The following is a 17,150-nucleotide window of genomic DNA, read 5'->3' as shown; positions in this document are numbered from 1 at the left end:
GGGAATTAATTTACGAACAAATAACGAGTATCAAGTTGTTTTACCGGATTCGGAAAAACAAGTTGGAAATAAATGTGTACAATAATCGTGTAATTCGTCTGTATATGTACAATGTAACGAAACGTGCGTTTACCCTGGTAAAAAATTCTACTAACACGAATTTTTACAGAAATTGAAACGTTTTGTATTATTTGTAACAAAAATTGTAAATATGCATTGTTTCTCGTGAAGAATTGTTAATTTTGGTTAAAAATTATAGTAGTATCAACCATGTCTTTCTTTATGACAAACAATGCGTATTTACAATGTTGTACGAAAACAATTTTTTTTTTCTACAAAATTGTACGAAATGTCTCAATTTCCCGAACAAAAATTCGTAGAAAATTATAGGATTAATTATCACCTGGTCAGTTTTGAGATTTGGTGTTTAAGTACAAAAACTATGTAACACATATAATTCAGACGAAAGAATAATTATATTGTATTGAGAACAGGATTTAAAACATTTGCATTACGAGTAAATTATCCTCCCTCAGCTATTCGACGTTAAAATATTAAAGAACGTTTTGCGTCAATCATCTTTCTCCTACAACAACCAACTGTAAATAAAATATAAAATATTTCATAATTTCCAGCCGCTTAACAGTTATCATATTATATATAACAGTATAAAACGTATAAAATACAAGAAACAAATCATAAAATCACATTATTATAATAATAATACATTAATCGAGTAAATTGTCTCGTTGAGAACCCCTGCAACGAACCACGTTGCGAAATCCCCCCCCTCCCCCCACCCCCACTTCCTCTTCGTCGACTCTTCCTTTACAAGTGCGCTTACACATTTCGTATCATCGCACCTATCTGTAAGCCGCCTGCTCTCTCTCTCTCTCTCTCTCTTCCCCTCTCTTTTCCTTATCCCCCCCCCCCCCCCCCATCGCCAACTCTAATCCTAAGGTACACACTCGACTCTTACTCTCACTTACGGAATATTCCTCTACCTTCCCTCACCTTCCCCTTCCCACTCTCTCTCTCTATCTCTCTCTGTCTCTCTCTCTCTCTTTCTCTCTGTCCCTCTGTCTCCGTCACCCGAAGTGCCAGCAGTAAATAGTGAGCATTACAAGCCAGCAGATTTGCTTACCTGTCGTTAATACTCCCGGTTAGTTAGTGGTATCGGAATTTTTGCATTCGATGCACGCTAGTCGTCCGGTTCTCGCCTTCCGTTGCCGATATATGCGAGTGCTGCAGAAACGGAAGTCGCGTCATATTTTCAGTGAACGCATACACCCGTGATACACGCCTGTTGATCCATAACGGTATGCATCTGCACAGCAGCGAACAATTTTTTTTTTTTGGAAAAATTCAAACACCAACTGCTGTATAAATAAATAGTATTCACGAATATAACGTTACACTAAAAATAGAAAAAAAAACAAAAAAAAAAAAGAAATTAACGAGTGCGAGTTCTCAATCTTATCTATTTATTTTATTTATTTTTTCTCTCATCGTAACAATGTGCAATGTACAATAATCTCGCGCATGCATCCTTAATCGCGGTCCAACATCGATCACAAGTGACAATTAGTTACGCAACGAAAATTATCCACGATACCTCGACTAATCATCCGTTGGTGGATAATACCGTGCATCAGGTTATACGTATAATGATCGTGTATTAATGTTTGTACGTCTCGACTAGCGAAACGATAAGGCGAAACTCAAAGCCAGTTTTAGAATTCACGTTGTACAGTTTTCGAATGCCTGTAACTACGTCCGTATATGTATTACATGTGTTATGCGTATAGGTGTAATCGCATACCTGTAATACGTACACGTATACACATGCATATATATATATATATTTATATATATACGTACTGTTTACGAGGAGAGTGAATTTGCGAAGTATGTGCCGCGGCAGCGTGGATCGCACACGTTGTACATTTGCTACCAGATCCGTAGATAAATAGACAAACAGATAAATGGATAGATGGCGGATAGATTACGCGGAGCTTCATTAATCATCCGAATCTGCGTCTCTACCCGGCCTTTTATAATGCATACGTAGGTATAATGTAACGATAATACAGACGCTTCGTTATCGCTGATAGACTGCGGATCGAAAGAGAGAGGGAGAGAGAGAGAGAGAGAGAGGTTATCTATGCTTCTGGGATACTGCTGCGGAGTTCTATTTAATTGCGAGACGGAGATATGAGGCGACGTCAGGTGAAAATACACCGCGTTTTGTCCTCAAGTTGAATCATGTACCATGTACCACCATAAAATCCAATTTTTAGGAACAAAAATGAGATTATGCAGAGTATTACAGTACACTGGTCAAAAAAATTTTGTAACAAGGAAAGTGTTTACTGATTTTCAAGTTCCTTTAATCTACCCTCACTATAAAACCATATTTATTTTGATTCGATCAGGACTAGTTTTCGTGTTACAGATACTAGCAGTAAAATTGTATGTTTATCGTTTTGACTTATCTTTTTTGATGAAGTGGGTTTCGTTATTTATTGTAACTAACTAACTGGTATTTATTGTAAATAATAAAACACGTCGAATCAAAAAATGCAAATCAAAATAACAGACATTCAATTTTATTTGTAGTAGCTGTGACGCAAAAACTAGACTTTATCGAATTAAAATAAATATGCTTTTACAATGAGGGTGGAACCGTATTTCACATTAACAAGCATCTTCCTTGTTACAAAATTTTGTTGACCAATGTAAGCATTCAGGGTTCAATCTGATTGGCGTTTTCTTTTAAATGTGAAACTTTTGCTACATCAAAACCATCTTGATTGTACTTTATTTAATGGACACTTTCTATACACGGAGATAGTCTTCCTCACCTCAGTTCTCCATAATATATACTGCACAGAGCGATTAGCTAACGGTTGAACGACTCAACGCGCATGCGCTAAAATTCTAGAGCAGAAGCAGTTGTTTTGTCAGGCCGACCAACCGTCACAAGTTCAGACGACATATCGCCGCGATGTATATAACCTGAAAAACGTTGGTCACCTTGACAAAACAATTGCTCTTGCTCTCGAATTCCAGCGCATGCGCATTGAACCATTCATCAGTCGTTAGCGATGATTCGTAAGACTTGTTACAAGGTATAGTTACGGCTGATGATTCTTCAAGGATTTAAATCTCGCAGGCGAAATTATATACGCCTGTTATTAACTGCAAATCCAGACTCCGTATATCATGTAGGTTATGTACGATGATGCAATCCGTGTTCTAAATATAGTTTCTACGCATACACTGACTGTAACACATTAACGTGTGACAATAAAATGCACAAAAAACACGATTCGCGTTAAACTTACCCAACTATATGTATATATTAATGGAAGCGAGAGAATTAATTACGTCTCTTTTATTCAAATATGAACGCGGTTTCTCTGTGTAATCCAAATTATTGTTCTTGGCGTTTTAAGTAATTTTTTTTTTTTTTTCTTTCTCTTCCAAATCGACCAATGTCATTATTATTGTTCGAATGAAGAATGCTTATTTCGTTATTATTTGATGTCCATAATATTTCGTCAATTCGACGAATGATTTCTCTTCTTGTATAACTATAATTACAAAAATATAATAAAAAAGAGAAAAAAAAAAAAAAAAAAATGCGGAAAGAAGAAATTAAGTGAGAAAATTAGCATATATACCGTATGCAAGGGATATTCCTCTTTTTACGAACATAATTACTTCTCAGGCTTCGTTCTCGCTGTCTGTCGAAAGACAAATCATTCAAAGAGGCGAGAATTCTGTTCCTAAAACGTGTGTAACATTAATTAATAGGCTAAATTGCGTAGCTCGTGGAACAAAGTTTAAGACACCGAAGCCTTGTAACGTAATATCTTAGACGGTAACGCGTTATAATTTAAGCCCTAATTTAGAACGTGTCAAAAGTCAAGGAGGCAACGATAAGTCCGCTTATAATATCCGGGAGGTTGGCATAGGATTTCGCATAGGGTGAAATACGAGTTCTGCATGCGAAAGTTTGGCTTGTTGTTAGAAAATATCGGCACCGTACCGAAATCCTTCCGCAGATTAATTAATTATAACGTTAGGAACGGATTAAAACGGACGCTTGGGTAAAAAAAGTGCAGGCGCAATGAGGATTATATACATATATATGTATACATATACCGCACGGCAGCGGGAAAAATGCATTCTCGACTGATTTTATCCCTCGGGAGCAGCTGCGGCGTGGGTCGGATTTTTTAAATTAATTTATCATTCTCTCTCAGCTCCTTGATTATTTTACGACATTCCAAAAATCTGATTCAATCCGCACGCGAAGATCATTTCTGTGTCATCGTTCTGCGAATCGTGTTTCAATTTTTCCTCATTGAGATAATTACCGACATATTTTTACAGACTCTTAAAGAAGTTGGATATACTACCGAATATTAAACTTTGCCTTTTGTTAACTTTGTCACGAGATAATCGTAAGTTTAATGCAGTACGATATTTGTCAAATTTTTATATTCGATACTGTAAATAGCTGCGACAATTTTTTTCACATTTACAAAAATAGTATCGATCGAATAATTAGGTTGTTATAAAATCAAATACTCAACGATGGGAATATAATGAAATAACAAAAGTCTTTCAGTTTATACTTTGTGAGAAAAATATCGTTCGAAGCAAAATAAAAAATCGAACTAAGCTGCCAAAGTTTTGAACAATTTCAAAACGATCTGAAACAAAGCATCGATATCCGGAAATAAGCTTTCGTTCGTAACTCCAGTATTTCTTATACTTTTTACATACGTTTACCAGCATCAATCTTATTCGTTTTGAAAATTGAAAATACTATAGGCAGGAAATATTTGCCAGTAAAATCTCACCGAGTGTAAAATAATACGACGATTCGCTTTGCGTTACAAGCTGCGTACGAACGTATGCGTATATATACGAATATTGCATGCATTATTCTACAGTGATTCTGAAAATATCGTGGAAACGTGAAAATGAATTTCTCCTGTCATGCGATACGTAGATACTTACCAACGTACACATTTGTACCTGCAACGGAAGTGAACGAGGTTATGAAACGATTTTCAATATCATTCGGCGTATCAATTTAGGCACGTCATTACCATACGCCCTCCACCTTCACCCACAGTCCTGCAGACGTAATTGTTTCAATCGCTTAGCATACTTTAATTACATCACCCGACAAATTTCCATACAGGAAATCGATTATCCACGTACGATTCTTTCCTAATCGTCGATCAATTTTTAGTCCGATTACAATCCTGCGGGGAGAAAAAAAAGAAACTTGCTGTAATAATTTCTGAATTCTAGTATTCGCAAATTCCACTGGCCAATTAATAACGCGCGAATTTCGTACCGTGGATTCGATTGCCATTTATCAGAGCTTATTATTAATAGCACCGCCATTACTGTTGTAGGATTTCTTTTTTTTTTTATTGATTGCCTTCGCTCGTTTTGTTTTTTTTTTTTTTTTTTTTTCTTTTGCATTCGTGATTTACGCGTCTCCCTAGGATATGCGGTGCAGGATTATTTTTATCCAACGAACGAGTATTATCAAATTTATCGTTAGTAAAATGACATAATATGTTCAGCTGGCGTACATTTGTATCGGAAAAGAACGGGTGATGAATTAAAAATTCGTTGTTCCTTGATATAGTGAATTTTTTGTTTCAAAATTTTTTCACCTTTGTAATATTCACGTTATATGTGAGGTTAGTTTTTATTTCTGGTAAAATTTATTGTTATTGTACTGTAGAAATAATTATTATCGTTGTTGTTGTCATTTTGCGTATCGGCGTTTTATGACTCATCTCTCCTTTTTTCTCTCGATTGCAGTGAAGAGAGAAGAAATAAAATATCTCAAGCGTAGATTGTTGTATTTTTGTGTAATTATTAAACTACGTATCGAGTATTGGGTACAAAGATAATTTTTAAAACGTCTGACTGTACGGGATATTTGACAGTTATGGAATTACACACTCGTTACGTACTAAGATCAATATTTGTATCTTACACGGTGAAAAAATAAAGAAAAAGGAAAGAAAAAAATTGCCAGGAAGTAAACAAGTAAACAAGTAAACAAGAGCAATGAAATGAGGAAGAAGGCGCAGGAACGAGTCGCGTCATCGTTCGTGATCCTTGTACATACGCACATCCTGTTCTCCTTCCTCCCTTCAGGTGTACCTTGTAAATAACGAAATTGAAGTTTGCAAAGTCGATGTAACGAAGGAATTTTCGAAAAAAAATTAATGGGTCACTGCAACACGTTTCTTTTTAAATCATATTTGGCATAATTGAATAGCCAACTTTTCAAGATTTCATTAAAATAATGACAAACAAATAGAAATATTTAATTAACTGCTGAGCACTTTTTACACAAATGAACTGGCACTGTTCCTTATCTAGGCAATTTGATACAAGATAATCATTCGAATTATCCAAAGTATCATTCGCCTTTCAAAATTTCTTTTTCCTCAATATATCAAGAATCTCATACTTTTATCGTTATCTTATCGGTTATTTATACGAAAATTGGGTGTATATTATCTTTTATAGAGATAACTTCACCAAGGAAAACAATCTTTCATATTATCTGGATAAATTGTTCATCTGCAAATCATCTTATCTTCATCTCTAGACAACAATACCCATTGTCTCGTACGACACTGTACTTTACAAATGTACAATTCATCTTTCAAGATTTTCTCCTTTCATTTCCTCATCTTTTATACATATTCAACTACATCCAGGAAAACGACATATCGTATAATCTGGATAATTTTTTTTTTATCCATCAATGATCTCTTCTCCATAGTCAGATAATAATAACCATTTTCTCGTAAAACACTTCACCCTGCACACACGTGTAATTTATCTTTTCACAAATTGATCTTCTGTTTAGGGTGTTGACGAATTTTTACCGCCCCATTACTGAAATCAATTTCAAATCATTTAAAAAGAGTCGCCAAATTTTTTCAGACTCTTACACCAAGTCTGAGATAGCCCGCGTTGTGATCCAAGTTTCTTATGGAAATGACACGAGAAAAACTTTTTTTCGCACTATATATTTTATCCTGAAAGTAACAATGTTCCAAAAAATCTCTAACCGCGAGGTATTAGTCGGCATTAGTGATACTATACGAAGAAAAAAAAAAATAGACATCATCGTACGAGGAGCAATCTAGACGAATTGCACTTCCTCGAAATAAAAAAAAAAAAAAGGTCAGGTTTCGAGGTTGTCCAATTCGTCTATATTGCCTGGTACGATGACGTGTATTTTTTTCCCAGACATCGGCACTAATTCTCACCAAAACCTCGCGGTTGCAGATTATTTGTCACACTGTCACCCTTGCAATAAAATATATACCGAGAAAAAAAAGTTTTACCCACGTTAATTTCCGCAAGAAACTTCGTCCGCAATGCGGACTGTCTTAGATTCTGTGTAAAAATCTGAAAAAAAAAAATTAATCGATCGTTTTCGAATTGTTTGAAGTTGATTCGGGGGATGGTCTGGCAAAAATACATCGACACCGTTAACAACTACCACCCTAATTTACACACATCATCCGCAACTCAATATTCACCTGACGCAACGTGCGTAGAGCAATAATACAAATCTCTGCGGTTTCGTAGGAAATGCCAAAGTTCGATCGTCGTCGTTGCTGATCAACAGAATATCTCACACATCGTCGATCGAGTAACGAAACGAACGACCGGTTGAATGAGGCAACCTGCGAACGGCGAGAGGGTTGATGGGTGGGGGGCAAGTCTTGAATTTTGGCGAGTTAGCAGTACAGCAGCGACCAGCGAGCGGAAGATTCGGCGATCAGTCTACGTCTGATTACGGACATTGAACCACGCGTCGTACGTTCGCCACCTGTCGAGTCACTGGCGTTTTCGATCGGGATCGTTGGACAAAGACGATCCCAGCCGCGATCGCGAAACTCGAGCTTTCGTCGTTGTTAATTTCTAGTGCTTGCGAGCTTCCGAGTGTCGTGATCACCGTTTGTCGACGAGAAACGGAAAAAAAAAAAAAAAACGAGGATATAATTTTAAGACAACGGACGGAAACGTGCGCCGTTTTCGACACGTTTTTCGTAGCGAAGCGAGTTTTTAATCGGTGACCCGTAAGAGATGATCGCGGCTTTACGAGTGTATAGATAGACACGTCGATTTTCCACGCGTCGAAGTAAACGGAGGAGGGGGGAGGACGGGGAGGCAAAGTGATAGCAGCGACAAGACGCCGTTCATTACCGACTCGATTTGTCCTCGATACGATATCTCTCTCTCTCTCTCTCTCTCTCTTTCTCTCTCGTTCCCCATTTAATAACGACACCTGTTGCCCATCTCGCCTCTCAACTTGCAATTAACCTCACAATTTAGCGAGTTTTCGAAGGTTTTCGCGGTAATGAAAAAAAATTCAAATATTATTACCGAGATGAAGGAATTTTTTGGGGGGACGGTTATTCAACGTCGGTGAATGCGGTGTCAAAAGTTGACGCCACCGAAAATCGTGGTATGTAAAAATTCATACCGAAACGTTTATTAAGGCATGAAATTTTTGTACACATCGGTTTTGAATAGGCGACGAGTTGCCGTTTTGTTTTCTTTTTCACTCCTCCGAGACGTTCGCAAAGATGTAACGGAAATTATTTCATCCGCGTTATACGTTGCAGGCGTGATTATCGATCAAGCATCACGTTACATAACCTCGTCTGTACACATATAAATTACAAAAGGTCAATATTTCGGTATTGTATAGGTTGGTACAGGTACGATCGTCGATCGAGACTGAATTGATTATCGCAATTTTGAACATTTGAAACCTAATAGAGATACGTTATATCTCGACATTGATTAGGTAAGGAATACGTTGTCGGAAAGTGAAAATATTATTTATTATTATCGTTATTATTACATACACGTGAAATAAAAAAAATTAAAAGTGACCCGATCGGATCTATAATATAAATAAATAACGCGAGTGACCTAAAATCGAGAAAATAGAATTAAAAAAAAAAAGAAAACAGCAACGACAAATGAATAAACGAACATAAGTACGACGAATAAGAGTGGAAGGGATAAGGAATTAGTGCAAGTGATCGGTGAGCCAGTGAAGTTTTGTGAGTTTCTTGGGTATTTCTGTCGTCACGAAGAGTCGGAATAATGACGCTACGGAAGGACGGGAAGAAGAGTTCGACGAGGGGAAGGGGGGCAAGCCGGAAGTCACCAAAGGAGGGTGACGAGGGTGAAGAGGGGGGCAAGGAAGACGAGAAAACGCTTCACGGAAACTGCAACGACAACTTCGCCAAGAGCAAGGCATACAAGGGGGGCAAGGATACGGGGGGGAACGTAAAAACCACCAAGGACACAACTCAGGGGATGAAGAAAACAGGTGAATCATACATCGATGATTTGGAAATTTGTCAATTTTCTATGGGGGAAAAATTATAGGAGGGAAATATTGTTGGGACGTGAAATTCGTGCGAGTGAAAAGTTGTTTTTGACGGTGAGATTGATTTGTTTTTTTTTTTTTTTCAAACTAGCTGCCGGAGCTTGCGACCAAAACGTGTTTTGGAAACTTTTTTTGAAATAGAAAGATTGAGTTCAGTTTTATCCTCGTAATTTTGTAAGAGCGTTACGAAGTTCGAGGTGTTTGAAGAATAATTTTCATTTCCTGACTTGGCTTCCTTGTTTCATTCGAATTAACATTTCGAACGTTCGGATGATGATTTTAGATCCTAGATTCAGCTTCGTAATTTATTGATTCGCGATATTTGGTGAACAAATGAACGGATTTGCAGGATTTTGGTCTTAATCGATGGGACTTCGCTTAGAAATCGTTAGGTTTTTTTTTTTTTTTTTTTTGGGGGTTATGATCGGTACCGTAGTTTCAGAATTTTTGGATAAATGAATAAAAGTCACGCTGACTCGAGAATCGATCAACGAATTTGATGATTTTTATATCAATCGACGCAGATTTTTCAGCTTAGAACCGAAATGAATTTTGGATCTCATCGGTCGTGTTGTTTTTGGGATATTTGATTACTTGTTTGACTGTTGCATTGGTTCGGTTTCTTTGTACCGTCTCTTTTCTCGATCACTTTATCATTTGCCTCAGTTGTTTGAGAATGTGTAAGTTTAAATTATGCAACAACTATTCTTAGAGAAGATGAATATTGTACAAAATGATTTAAAAAAAATTTCATCGGCACTTTTTTGGAGGGTAAAAAAATTAGCCAAACGCAAAATGGCGGATTAATTAGCTAGCTATAATTGTACCGTACTGTGTTTTATTTCGTCAACAACAAGTTAATCGTCATCATCTGATTCTGAATCGAATTGACTGACCACCCTTAGCGAATCCTGTCTCGTTGCAAAATTGCAAAACTTGGAAATTTCTCGAGGTCCATGGAGTTTGAGTTGAAGCATGTCGATAACGATCTCTTTTAACGATGTTCGGCTACGAAGTCTAACTTTGAAACAGAATGAATTGCGACGTATTTTCGATACAGGAATTAAAAAAGTAATACAATCGTGAATTCTTGGTAACGATCGTTGACCCTTTCAGTCACAATTCCTGAATTCTTTTGCATCTTCGGGTTAAGAAAAAATAAAAAAAATACTCGAACTTTGGAATGATTAGGATTTTTTGTAAATCCATAATTGTTTAAAATTGTTATAAATAAACATATGGAACGAAAAGGTATTTTCGTGAATGTAATTCGTTAGTGGAGAAATTTTGATAATTAACGTATAGTAAACACGCTTGGAATTTATTGGTTGACGAACAAAGATCTCAAACGTATAATTGCGCTTCCGTGGCGAAAAAAAAAAAACAAAAAAATTAATCATTGTTTTATCGTCATATGTCAGTGAGTTTCCGGTAAATAGAGAATGAATTTTTATTGGTACAATTTGAGCTCAGGAGAGCAATAAATGACGAATAAATAATATCGTTCGTGATATTGACGGAAGTTGGATTCGAATTCTTCGGTGAGTCAACAGGATGACATCCGGTTTGAGACGTCATCCATACCTCGACCGGAAACGGAAGCGGTCTAGAATAGTCGATACTTGTCGCTGACGTGTTTTATGATCGAGCTTTTCGTACTACGAAATTTACTCACGTAATAAACTCACTGTCGTTTCTGTAAAGCCGATTGCAAGCATATTACGATTATGATTTATTTGTTCGCCGTTGTTGAAAAACTTTGTAGGAACTGTTTCATTAATTTTGACACCGCTCGAATTTTTCTCGGATAATTCATCTTGTCTAATAATTGTGGCACGTAATTTTTCTGAAATAATCGTAATCGTTGTGTCTTAAGTCTGATTAAAATCGGTCTGAAAACATTGTCATTAAAATCGGTCTGAAAACATTGTCATTAAAATCTGTATAATTAGAAAAAAATATCTGCACGGTTGGCGGAAAAAGTTGACGAAGAAACCTCCGTTTATTAAGATCTCCGGCTTTTGTTTCGGGTATTTGGAAAGAATGGCGAGAGAACGAGAGAATAAAAAGAGAATTAAAAAAATTCTGGGAGAATAGGAACGAGGAGAAAGAGAAAAGAAACAAGTGTAGAAATAGAGAAGAAGAAATAACGGTGCAATTTATTTTAAGAGATATAAAAAAGATTTCTCGGTCTTTGCCTCGCGTTCATTTATAATTCACTCGTAGTTTGTTAAATTGGTTTTTTTCTTTTTTTTTTTTTTTTTCCTGCTTCAACCTTTTTCACTCAGTTTTTTCCATCGTCGGGCAGATCAGAGAAATAATTAGATTGCCAAGCTTTAAATTGGATACCTCGTGACTTTCTAAAAAAAAAAAAAAAAATTAAATTAAAAAAAGAAATTAATTCTATTTTATGCGTATACCGAAAGTGTTGGATATTTAAACTTGCGACCAGCTTTGCAGAGAGCAACAACGTAATCTCGCAATCAACCGGAAAGGCGAATCTTCTTTAGCACATCGTATCTATGAATCCTTACGTCGAGTCATTAGGCTGGAATTTGCGATACGAAATCTATCGACAAGTGTATAATCATGGATTTTCAGTACTTTATTTTCCGTATATTGATAAATAACTTGAATTAATAGTTGAGATTGAAAATCCTTAAGTTAAATAATACCGCTGACGATAGATTCAGAAGACACGAAAGAAGATAATTAACGAATAGAAAAAAATTCACCGCCGCAGACACGTTTCGAGTATCTTGTGTAAATGGCCGTAATCAGCCCAAAGTCGATATGTTGGCGGTGCCAAAATCCATCGCGATGACTAAACGGAATGAAATTTCATTGTCGACTAGCTTTAGATTTCGTAATACGGTTTACGCGTTTGTATAAATTCCTTCCCGTGAATTTCAAACGTGATTCGCTGTTAAATTTTATTTTACATTTTCTGAGAACATAATTAATAATTATTGTACTTTACCGGCGTAATCCCCTCGCACTTTGTGATCGTCCGATATAATTACGTGTATTTTCGCTTCAATTTGTTGTAATTGCCAACAATTTTTTTCGCGCTAATTTTACCTTGTTGTAAAAATTTATGTGAGAATTTTTCGCGTGCGCGGAAAACTTTTCACGGTCTTGTAACCAATCATTAAGCCTCCAGAGTCGCTTAACCTTCGCCGAGGTAAAAAAAGAAGACAGCATGTTAAAAGCACTCGCCGCCGTTGCGTCGAGCTCGCTTATCGCTCGCTCTTGTTTTTCTATTTTTTATTGTTATTGCGTTTTTTAATTATAGATGTTTCCGTGTCCCTCGGTGCTCCGATAAGATAGCATAACTCTTGTACTCGATTATATTGTGGTCATGCCTCCTGTAATGCAGGTCTCCGCTTCATCTTGTAAACTTACCTGAATGGCTTGGACACGCAATAAAGTTGACAGCTCACTGTTTTACCGATAAAATTTTCTCTTCAAATAGTCGCGTCGAGTCGAATTTGTAGACATTTTAGTATATTTTTTTTTTTATAGAAATTGTACAAAAAGTTTATTGGAATATCTGCAGTAATTCGGAATAGGCAGGTCAATTTTTTTTTTTTTAGTTTGGGACGAATTTAAAACAAAAATTATGAGCTCCCTGTCTTACCGATAAAATTTTCTCTTCGAATAGTCGCGTCGAGTCGAATTTGTAGACATTTTAGTATATTTTTTTTTATAGAAATTGTACAATAAGTTTATTGGAGTATCTGCAGTAATTCGGAATAGGCAGGTCAATTTTTTTTTTCTAGTTTGGGACAAATTTAGAACAAAAATTATGCGCTCGCTGTTTTACCGATAAGATTTTCTTTTCAAAAATTCTCGTCAGGTCGAAATTACAGACACTTTAGTACACTTCTTTCCTAGATATATTGTACAAATAGTTGATTGGAACATCTGCAGTAATTCAGAATAGGCAGTTCAATTTTTTGTTTTAGTTTGGGACAAATTTAGCACAAAAATTATGAGCTCGCTGTTTTACCGATAAGATTTTCTTTTCAAAAATTCTCGTCAGGTCAAAATTACAGACACTTTAGTACACTTCTTTCCTAGATATATTGTACAAATAGTTGATTGGAACATCTGCAGTAATTCAGAATAGGCAGTTCAATTTTTTGTTTTAGTTTGGGACAAATTTAGCACAAAAATTATGAGCTCGCTGTTTTACCGATAAGATTTTCTTTTCAAAAATTCTCGTCAGGTCAAAATTACAGACACTTTAGTACACTTCTTTCCCAGATATATTGTACAAATAGTTGATTGGAACATCTGCAGTAATTCAGAATAGGCAGTTCAATTTTTTGTTTTAGTTTGGGACAAATTTAGAACAAAAATTATGAGCTCGCTGTTTTACCGATAAGATTTTCCTTTCAAAAACTCGAGTCGGGTCGAATTTGCAGACATTTTAGTACACTTTTTTCTAGATATATTGTGCAAAAAGTTGATTTGAACAACTGCAGTAATTCGGAATAGGTAGTTTAATTATTTTCAGCTTGGGTGAAATTCGACTTTTTCGAAAATGTCATTGGAAAAATTGTTTCATAAATCAATTGTGGAAATTTTCAGGTAGTAATACAAAACAGGTGATTCAAGTTTTCATATTTAATAAGTATAGTTTTTTGATCAGCTCGATGTCCACAAAATTCTTCATATCACATCAATTTCCAACATTTTTACACAAACATGTTGGTCTTTTCCACGTGCTTATCTTATAATTTTCGAAACATCTTGAAGAAGAATTTCACTTTGAAGTTTACATTAAGGGATACTCGTTTCAGCTTGAATTCAATTTCAGCGGTTACAGTGAAATTTCGATCTCTTTCGTAATAAACTCTGAAAAATTTTGTATTAATATTTGATCTCTTCCAGAGTTCTCAAACGATTTTCACAAAAAATTTACCAGAAAAATAATGAACAGGAAATCTGCTTCTCCCCTTTCATTTTTCAATTCTGCTCCTTTTTTGAGTTTTCAAGTAACACGAGAACTCGAGTTGAACAATTTTTATTGATTTCCTCAAGTACGTGAAAGACAAAATTTGAAATATTCTCCAGTTAATTTTATTGCTGCGATCTGAAACGATATTTCGAGACAAATTTCCGGGAAAACATTGGCAGTAAAATTTTTCCTTCCCCTTTCAATTTTAACTCTCCCCTCTTTTCTGACATTATTTGACGGTCTCCACACGCGTCTGAAAGACAAAAAATTTGTATTACTCTCAACTGAATTTTATTTCTGTAATCCGAAACGATTTTTCGAGAAAATTTGCGGAGGAAACATCGAACAGAAATCGTTCCTACATCCTTTTCTGCCATCCATAGAGTACTTAACGAGAACCGGAGCTAAGGAATTTTTTGCGCTTTCCGCAGGTGGTGGAAAGTCGAAACCGGAGAGCGGTAAGCTTGAACGGAAACCGTCGCTTCGTCGAAAGTTTGGCGCGCTGATAAGAGGGAGCGCCGATTTACCGGCTGCGATAAATCGCGGACTGGCGCCGATTCGGCGGAGCTTCAGCTTTAGCAAGGAGTTGAACCACCTCCACGAGTCACCCTCTCCTTACAGGACTCGTGGGGCGCACTGGTACAACAGCCTCGTTTCCCTCACCGAGGATCAGATAATCGACGATCGGAAGCAGAGCGAAGAGGAGGAGGAGGAGGAGGAGGAGATAGAGGAGGATCGAGACGCCGTAGATCATCGGGCGTCGTTCGCGCAGCCAATCGCCTCGAATTCTCCCGAATATCCTCATTTCGAGGACGAATTTGGCGGGAGAATTCTTGCCAGGGCTCAAAGTCTCATTGAAAAACATCCTGTAAGCATATTTCGACAATTTTTCTTTCGATTTCTCCTCAGTTTTTTTTTTTTTTTATATTCTTCATATATATATAGGTAATTATCAATCATTCACCGAGGAACATCTTTTCGCTTGAGGAATAAATCAACGTTTCACAGATTTTTTGTTATTCTAACGAGAAGATTGCGTTTCAATGCGTTCCAAAATTATTGATCTCTGCTTTCTAATCGCTTGCAGCTTTTGAAACTGATGAAAAATGCCTATGGAAGCGGCAATACCTTTTTAAAAAAGACAATTTAGAAAAAATGAACATTGGGGGGAAAGTTTGAACGGAATTCTTAATTCGAAATTGGTTGAAGGATGTTTATACTTATAAGCTATGTGATACCGATCCTTATTTTTCAAAACTGCGTATTTAACTTGGTGAGTTCGGATAAATTCAGGGAAAATAAATGTGCCGTATTGTTGGAGTGAAATTGAAATCCACACTTCAGATTGCAATTATCACACTCCATAGATAAAAAAGTTTCTAATTGTCGTTTAAGAATGCGTGAAATTGTCGTTCAAGAAATGAACAAATCGTTAACAAGCACAGAGATTTTAAAGAGAAATTTTTTCTCATTTAGCGGTTGGGTGCAAATTTCGAATAATCTGTTTATGCTGATAGTAATTTGTGTTTAATTTCTGTAATTTATCTCGCTTCGTATAACGAAAAGCGTTTTATTACAGTATTTGTAAATAAATCATTCGGCTCGACTCGTCGAGGATTTTATTATCCACGAGGTGGACAAAAGTTAATCAACTTCTGACGTTTTATACGCGTTTGTAATTAGAAAATTTATTTGCTTGGGCGAAATTTCATTCCATCGACTTGACGATTCTTGGTAAATAAATGACTTTCTTATTACACGATTAATTAATGGTATAATAGAAAACAGTCTTTTAATACATCCCGGATGACGGTATTTAATAAAATTCCTCACAACGCGTTATTCATGTTTTCATTTCAAAACGATTCTGTAACACTTCTGTCTCATCGCATAAATGAATTTCACGACTTTAAAAATGCATATCGCGGAACGTGAACCGCGATAGTGTTTAAATAACCACTTCCTTGTGATATGTTATGACTTCTCCATCGTACCAACCGTTCAATTCTATTTGTAGCTGACATAAAATGTCTGACGAATCACAGAACTCAACCTTTTCGTTGGAAAAGACACGCGTAATTTCCTGTATCGAATAGTTGATTAATTTTACGCACATGAAGATCCCTATTTATTGTTTTCTTGCCGTATAGTGAATTGCATAAAATATAAGGCTAGGATTACCGAATCCAGCCAAAACCGATCATTTGTTCGTCGTATTTTATTTTTCTTTCTTGTTTCCTGTTCTCTTATTTACTTCGACATCCCGTACATATTTCATCCAATCGGATAGCGGTATTAGGATTTTTTTTTCTCTCATTTTTACGATACGCCTGTTTAATTTGTGGCTAATTTTTCCTCCTTCAGTTTTAACAATCCAAGAATCCGATGATAAATTAAATTGTTCCGACGGCTGATAATAATACGTGTATAATGTTTATCGAACGCGTTACAAACTTATGCAATAATAATGACGCCGAAAAATTGAAAACAATTAAGTCTGCCTCGTTAGGTCGATTAAACACCATGATAAGATGGTTTTTATTGTTTATTACTAAAACGTACGTTTACATACATCACCCACCACCTGTTCGCGCATAATCGCGTGTCATAGATGGAGGGAAGTAAAAAAAAAAAAAAAAAATGTGTTTTTTTTTTCACTCTTCCTTTTTATTCGCATCGCGTGGCGGTGGGGCTGGTCCTGTTATA

At 36.2% G+C, this 17,150-nt stretch overlaps 1 protein-coding gene and 1 long non-coding RNA gene across 7 annotated transcripts in view; one reads left to right on the top strand and one right to left on the bottom strand.

Annotated features, from left to right (window-relative positions):
• Positions 1–1,122: 1,122 nt before the first annotated feature.
• Positions 1,123–17,150, top strand: part of LOC124181203 (pleckstrin homology domain-containing family G member 5) — a 185,482-nt gene continuing 169,454 nt past the window's right edge. For 2 of the 6 annotated variants that reach the window (XR_006870402.1, XM_046567530.1), the window contains exons 1-2: positions 7,484–9,418; positions 14,876–15,312. Coding sequence is in view for 1 of the 6 variants with exons in the window: in XM_046567530.1 (XP_046423486.1) it covers positions 9,190–9,418; positions 14,876–15,312 (666 nt within the window). In the remaining 5 variants the exon portion in view is untranslated. Of the gene's footprint in view, positions 1,320–7,482; positions 9,419–14,875; positions 15,313–17,150 lie in introns of those variants that run through there. The other 4 variants (XR_006870403.1, XR_006870404.1, XR_006870406.1 and 1 more) reach the window with 4 other exon arrangements.
• LOC124181212 lies at positions 1,198–1,699 on the bottom strand. Its single transcript, XR_006870416.1, has 2 exons — positions 1,616–1,699; positions 1,198–1,327 (listed from the first exon to the last, which is right to left on the bottom strand). It is a non-coding gene; the product is annotated as an uncharacterized LOC124181212 (long non-coding RNA).

This window comes from Neodiprion fabricii, chromosome 4, assembly GCF_021155785.1.
Source record: "Neodiprion fabricii isolate iyNeoFabr1 chromosome 4, iyNeoFabr1.1, whole genome shotgun sequence".
NCBI lineage: Eukaryota > Metazoa > Arthropoda > Insecta > Hymenoptera > Diprionidae > Neodiprion > Neodiprion fabricii.
This window is presented reverse-complemented; position numbering and strand designations above follow the sequence as displayed.